The 7,329-nt window shown below is 34.8% G+C and overlaps 1 protein-coding gene across 1 annotated transcript; it reads left to right on the top strand.

The window, feature by feature from the left end:
* The first annotated feature begins 4,069 nt into the window (after nt 1-4,069).
* LOC145159302 (transcription factor MYB60-like) lies at nt 4,070-5,781 on the top strand. The gene is made up of 3 exons (XM_079078244.1): nt 4,070-4,240; nt 4,653-4,782; nt 4,987-5,781. The coding sequence occupies exons 1-3, from the start codon at nt 4,108-4,110 to the stop codon at nt 5,594-5,596; spliced, it is 873 nt and encodes a 290-aa protein (XP_078934370.1). The 5' UTR covers nt 4,070-4,107; the 3' UTR covers nt 5,597-5,781.
* Nucleotides 5,782-7,329: the final 1,548 nt, after the last annotated feature.

The raw sequence follows: 7,329 nt of genomic DNA, 5'->3' as shown, positions 1-7,329 counted from the left end.
TACATAAAAGGTATGTTACCCTAACTAGTATCTTGTATGGTATATGTCAATTGCATGCTAGTTATAGGCTTAATACCTTGGAAACATCATTGCATGTATAGTTAGTGAAAACATAGATCCAAGGTATTTAGGGTTGTATGTGCACCATACGATGTTGTAGTGTACAAAACCCTACAAAGGCTTGATAAAGCTGGCAACTTTAAGCCTCATAAGCTCATAAGTGCCTAGATCTGAAGTCACAACTTCATGATACACTCAAATCCCGAAAAAGACTTCAATATGGCCGAAAAGTGACAATATACAACCCTAAATGAAGATCTAAGCAATAGAAGGCCAAGGTATCAACTTTATAACTCAAATGAGTCAGAAATGCAACTCAACCTCTGGATCTACTAGCTTCCTCTTGAATCTGTGAGCTTCTCCTTCTTTCTCAAGCTTCAAAATCACAAAGAACACACAACAATGGCTCAAGAACACTCAAAAGTGGATTAAGGTTTCGTGGCTAGGGTTTGGGGTGATGGAAGATGAAAATGAGGCCAACCTTTGGAGGTTAATGTGTTTAAATAGGGTGAAAAACCCTTAAAATTAGGGTTTCACTTTGGCAGCCCTACTCGTCGAGTTGAGGATCTCAACTCGTCGAGTAGACTTCAAGTCCCAAGTCCAAATTCCATTCCTACTCGACGAGTTTGGGCCTCCAACTCGTCGAGTCCCCTTGCAAAAATGAATAATTTGATTTAAATTACATACCAGGATCTGGGCATTCCATATGGTGGTCCATGACCCACCTTCTAGAAGGTGCGTGCCGTCCAACCAACCTACGTATGTCGCTTCTCGGAAAACTTCATAAAATCATATCTTCTTTATACGAGTTCCGCTTTCGACGTTCTTTATATCCCCGGAAAGCTCTCGACGAGATCTACAACTTTCGTTTATACTCTGTTGGCTAATTTTGATTTTATTTTTAAAGCTATATTTTCAACAGGCTTAGACTATTAAAGCCCGTTAAAAAATTCATTACTTCTTCATATGATATCCATTCTCGACTGCCTTTATGTCGACGAAATCATATGGACGGGATATTCAAACCTTGTTTAGATTTCTTTTCCTAACAATCAACCGATTTCTACTTCGGTTTCTAAGTCGTATACTATTATGCTGAAACTTCTAAAATTCCTAACTTCCTTTTACGAAGTCAGATTAAGGCGTTCTGTATATGCACAAGTTCTCTCTTTTTTTCCTAATACTATGAATTTTGTTTAGATCACTAGGGCTAATAAGTAACCTATCTCCAACTCACGATTTATGATATATACTATAACTCGGTTAAGATTATTTATCCTAGACAATTTCTTATTTAAAAGACATTATTATGGCTTATAATAACTTTATTGCCTAGCCCGAATTTATGGGTGTTACAGTAGTCCTGCCTTCGCAATCCGATAAGTACCTGCAAAATAGTTAATCCACAACTGTAAGCACAAAGCATCGTCAGTTCCTCAAAATATCTAATTCAGCACAACGTAATAATTAGCTATGGGTTATCAACAACCTTGAGGACTATCAACAGTCCTAGTGGGCTAACATTTTGCCCTGTGGATTAACAACACACCTCATAGATTATCAGCAACCCTAGGTACTATCAGCAGTCCCATGGACTCACAACATTCTAGGAGTTATCATCAGTTCAGTTCACATATAACAGCTATCAACAAGTAAGACCCAACTAGTCAACATCCACATACTGCCTCACAGGCAAGTATAGTGAGAGGAATAGCGACTAACACACAACAACTCACACACCGGGTAGATAGGTTCAATGAGACACCTAACATCAATAAAGAAGTACCCTCTTAGTCTACACCCTAAAACCCCAACATTGACCAAGAATCAACCATGGTCAAAGTCAACGGTCAAAGTCAACGGTCAAGGTCAAGGTCCACTTCAGCAGGTCGCCACGTCATGGCCTTCAATTGCCATGTCGTGGATGAAAAATGACAAGATAGTCAGACATCCCCTAGTCTCCATGTTATGGCCTCCATTTTCCATATCATGGGAACTGGGTATCAACAGCTTAATGCATTAAGTTGTTTTCCTTCAACCTCAAGAGCTGTAAAGCTCAGATCTAGTCCTTCCCAAGGCCTTTATGGATAAAGTTTCCAACTATACCCATTAAGACATTCCAATGAGTCTAGATCCCTAAACCTATATCCTTAATGACAACTTAAAGCATGGACTCAACCTTTAAGCTCTTAATACATAGATCTCAAAACACAATCAAACTTTATATCCAAAAGATATAGTGACCAAGGGACCAATATAAGCTATAAAGTTGTAAGCTTTATCTCTTCAAATCAACCAAAACTTGAACATGAACCAAGAAATACAATAAATCTTAGATCTATGAAGAGAGAACCAAAAAGGTAGAAGCTTTAAACCTTCCAAAGCTCCACAAGATGCATGATGTGCAAGACGTGAAGTGATGCACTCTTCCCACTAACAAGCACACCACTCCATCTTCCAAAAATGCAAGTCAAAGCTTCAAACTTCAAGAATCACCAGTAATATAATCAGATTCACTCCAAGGAGACTAAGGTTTCGGTTGAAAGGGCCGGAGGCTGAAAAGGATGCACTAATCCTTGAGATTAGGTGTTTAAATATGGAGAAAACCCTAAAAACCATGGACTTGGGCCACCACAACTACCATGTTGTGGCCTTCCATGCCACGTCGTGACGACAAACTAAACACGCGATCATGCATAAGATGTGCCACGTCGTGGCACCTACTTTTTCCCAAAAATTACATCTTTGATCACACCAAGCCCTCACCTGATCCATTCTAGTAACGAGTGTTATAGTTGACTTGAATTACATTGACTTTCTCAAAATAGCAACGTACTTTCATCTCAACTTCATACCACCATAACTTCTAATACGAATTCCTTTTTCGACAAGCTTTATATCCACACGTTCGTCTTTAAAAGATATATCTCTCAACTCCATTTTGCTAAACAAAAAAATCCAATTTAAAGCTACTTTATGCTTTATCTCACTTACTCGTCTCATATAAGTTTACATATTTCAAAATAATACATGTTACGAAAAACAGGTGTTACATCACTCTCCCTCTCTCTCCTTGGAATTGGCCAAACAATGTCGTGTGGCGGTATAAGGCATGTCTTTTGCTTATCCAAGAATCATCATAAGAATTTGTCTTTTGATTATCCAAGATCATTTATGTGTATAAATGGATATATAAAAGAAGAAAAAACTTTCATTTTTCTCTACTATTTTCTTCATGGCCGAAAAGACACATAAACATTCACTTGTGTTCTCTCTAAATTAGTTAGAGTAAAAGATCAATCTCCACCTACCTCTCTTGAACCGCAAATCGGATTTTGTCTTTAAGTTTAAAAGGTTCTTAAACAAAAGATTGTACTAGCATACATTGGTGTTGGAAGCTTGTTGGTGTACTTCTCTAAAGGACCTCTCGTTTGAGGTCTTGCCATCATCAAATGCGATTTCTAGGAGTTTTTCAAAAGACTACAAAGGTTGTTGTTTCATTAAATCTCATATAGATGTTTTTTATTCATTACATGCACATGCAATTCGATCCTTGGTGAGTTTTATGTGTTATACATGTTTATTTTGTTCCGTCTCCTATCCTTTAATGTTTTGAAAACAGATTACAACAAGACCTAACACATAACAAATGAAGTTTTAGATCTTATAGCCAAATATGGCTTCTTATAAAGTGTCCTACACACCAATTGAAGTTTGTGGTCTTATAGCCAAATGTGGCTTTTTATGATATAATTTGAATAACCATAATATTAATACCACAGGACAAATATAAGAGGTACATTCCAAGTCCCGGTGAATTGTTTACCACTAGCTAGGACGATCCTATATATGGTCTTACTGTTGGCATTATTGTCGGTGAAAATGACATCCGAGATAGGGTATGTAAATACTTCAAATCATAGGGGTATAGGGAGAATTTGCAAAAAAAAAAAAAAAAAAACTTTATTTATTGGTGTATAAATATATAACAGCAAGAAGAGAACTAAAGTGGGAGCCTTTTAGGGGGAATAGTAGCTAGGTGTAGCCATGGGAAGGCCACCCTGCTGTGACAAGGTTGGCGTCAAGAAAGGCCCATGGACCCCTGAAGAAGACATCATTTTGGTCTCTTACATCCAAGAACATGGTCCTGGAAACTGGAGATCAGTGCCAACAAACACTGGTAAGTTAATCAAACGTTCTATTATACCCTTTTAGTTTTCAGCACAACCATGCAACTTTGAAATGCCAATCTTTCAAACCAAATCACTTCAATATGCATGAAATGCCTCTAGAACTATCAATTTTTATTTTTACCAATGCATTTTTACCGACAACAGACTACTAAATTATGGTAGCCTGTAGGTCAGATCTGTTACATGGAGTTTTGTGACATGGGTTCTAGGTTAATACCAAAAATTCAAAAACCTTCATGTACGTTATATATAATTAATTTTTTTTTAAATCTTATATACTTAAATGTTAGAGACGATTTTCGGTTCAAAATTCTTAGTTGTGTTTTGAGGGATTTAGTAGCTTTAGTGGAAAAAGTGAAATGTTGCAACTAAAAGTTTGATCTTGAATCAATATACAAGGTCTTTTAAGATGCAGCAAGAGTTGCAGACTAAGATGGACTAATTATCTAAGGCCTGGTATTAAAAGGGGCAACTTCACTCCACATGAAGAAGGGATGATAGTACACCTCCAAGCATTATTGGGTAACAAGTAAGTTTACTCATCACGGGTGATGTTTCTTGCCAAACAAGTAATAAGTTTGTTAACTTTGTCATTTGATCAACCTAGTATTAGTTGACTCTCTTCAACTAAATGCTGACATGGTTTTGTGTTTTTTCCTTAATATTTCAAAGAAAAAGTTCAAAAACATGCTAGTTCTTTTGATAAACCTTGCATGGCGTTTGAAATATGCAGATGGGCTGCCATAGCTTCGTATCTTCCCCAAAGAACAGATAACGATATTAAGAATTACTGGAACACTCACTTGAAAAAGAAGATCAAGAATTTGCAAACATCCTTCGATTCTCAAATGTCGCCATCTGATACGACCACATGCACTACTGTATCTATTCCGAAGGTATCTACAGGCAAAAGCCACCAGAACACGACTATCACAAGCACCAAAAACCCTCATCTGTATCCCGACATCTATGCGTCGAGCACACAAAACATCTCAAGATTGTTAGAAGGTTGGATGAGATCATCTTCATCATCCACATTAGAGGAGAAAATTGCAAAGCAAGAAAGGGGGAAAGAATGCTTCGATGGTCTAGGGGAAAGTGTCGACTTTGAATTCGAATCTGTTCTTTCATTCGATAATGGATGCTGGGACAAAATGATGGGTGGTGATTATTACCAGAAGGCTGGGCATGCCTACGACGACAAGGCTGCATGTGTTTTGCATGAGAGGAAGCTTCAGAAACAAGAAAGCTTGAGCAATGCCCCTTTGAATTTCTTTGAAAGATGGCTACTGGATGAAACCGCAAATCAACTTGAAGGAGCCCTAGAGCAGCAAGTAAACTAAGGCTTCTTTTTAGTGTTTTTAATTTTTCTTTCATATTTTTGTTGCTAAATCCCTATTCACTCGTTGGTTAGTTTTTATTTTCTTTAATTCTCCTATCCAACTGTACTTAGGTGGTAGAAGAACAAATCTGCCTTAATAAACTCTTTAACTTCAAGTGCTCGTAATAAGATACTTTCAATCTAAAATCTGATATCCATATATGTTTATGTGCACACTTTGTTGAATGTTTAATATCATTTTTATCAGTAATTGTGTTTTACTGAAACCCCATAAACGTTAATATACGCATGGTTTTAGTTTGATGCAACGATTATAATTTCCTATTCTAGAATTCAAGTATGATTAGTATGTTCATTGAAATGATTTAATATGAAATGAAGAGAAAGGAGGAAAATATCATATACAAATTAATGAACTATGTGGAATTTAATGTAAATGTATGTAACCGTGAAATGTTGATCACAAGTAAAGTTTAAGAAAAGTTTGGTACACGAGATAGGAGTTGAAGTGTAGGCATGTGACTCTGTGGTACCAAAGAAGCAATTAGTCACAAGTAAAGGTGAAAGCGTTATTCATGTTCTTATATAGCTTTAAATGCTTTCAAATTAATGGCAGATCCCTTTTAGTTTTAGTTATTATCATATAAGGGTTCATTAAAAAAAATTAAATATACAGTGTAAATATTAAGTATTTTTTAAAATAAAATTTTAAAATAAATACAAATAAAATAATGAACAATTAAATAATTCAATTCATACTAATACAAAAAAACCATTGACATGTTTTAAATAATTGTGTTGAATCTATATACTATAAAGAAATGATTGACATATTGTAAATAATAGTTATAAATCATAAATTTCTAAAAACTTCTTTGAATATAATATTAGAAGTCATATTGCTAAGTTTACCGTCATTGCCTAAAATTAGTATTTTTAATTCATCTATGCTTTTAACATTGGACAATGTAACATACAAAAAATGCTCATGAGTAAACATTAGTTGTCTAAAAAATAACCCCCACCTTCGATAACGACTGTCTTTGATTGTTGTTTATTTTCATCATAAAACATACAGTCAGTGGAAGTTTTCTGTTTGAAATGTGAAAAAGAATCCTTTTATCCGAATGCATCAAAAATATTATTAGAATAAACGTACGGTTTCCTATATTACTTCTGAAAATTATATTTGCTTCTATAACACGTTTACCCAATAGCTATAACCCATAGCCTCGTTTTTTTGTTTGTGCTTCTTTTTTACGTTTCGACGTAACTTTTATCAATACGATTGTCAATACGTCGAAACTTAAAAAAAATAAGCATGTATATAAAAATAAGCATGAAAACAAAAAGAAATTACGTTGAAACGTAGACGAACTCAAATTTCTATCGACATGTACATAAAAAGAATTATAAAACTAATGAACGAAAGTTCTAAATTTGCATCAAAACATTAACCGCCTGGAATTATACCGACGCATACATAAAGATAAACACATAAAAATTAGTTTTTTTTTTCTAAATTAACAAACAAAAAATTATTATATGTGACACAATTCATATGTAGGAAACGTATATAAAAGTAAGCACTAAAACATAAAAAGAATTATATGTTGAAACCGAGACAAACTCAGATATAATATATTTTTTAAGTTCACAAATTAAAGTTATTATATATAATCCTATTCATATGTAGGAAACGTATATAAAATTAAGCATAGAAATATAAAAAGA

This window comes from Lactuca virosa, chromosome 2, assembly GCF_052849685.1.
Source record: "Lactuca virosa cultivar CGN04683 chromosome 2, Lactuca_virosa_CGN04683_v6, whole genome shotgun sequence".
NCBI classification, from domain to species: domain Eukaryota; kingdom Viridiplantae; phylum Streptophyta; class Magnoliopsida; order Asterales; family Asteraceae; genus Lactuca; species Lactuca virosa.
This window is presented reverse-complemented; position numbering and strand designations above follow the sequence as displayed.

Coding starts and splice junctions, on each gene's coding strand:
- LOC145159302 (XM_079078244.1), top strand. CDS start 4,108: ATGGGAAGGCCACCCTGCTGTGACAAGGTTGGCGTCAAGAAAGGCCCA. Junction 4,241..4,652: donor ATCAGTGCCAACAAACACTG/GTAAGTTAATCA, acceptor TCAATATACAAG/GTCTTTTAAGATGCAGCAAG. Junction 4,783..4,986: donor CAAGCATTATTGGGTAACAA/GTAAGTTTACTC, acceptor TGAAATATGCAG/ATGGGCTGCCATAGCTTCGT.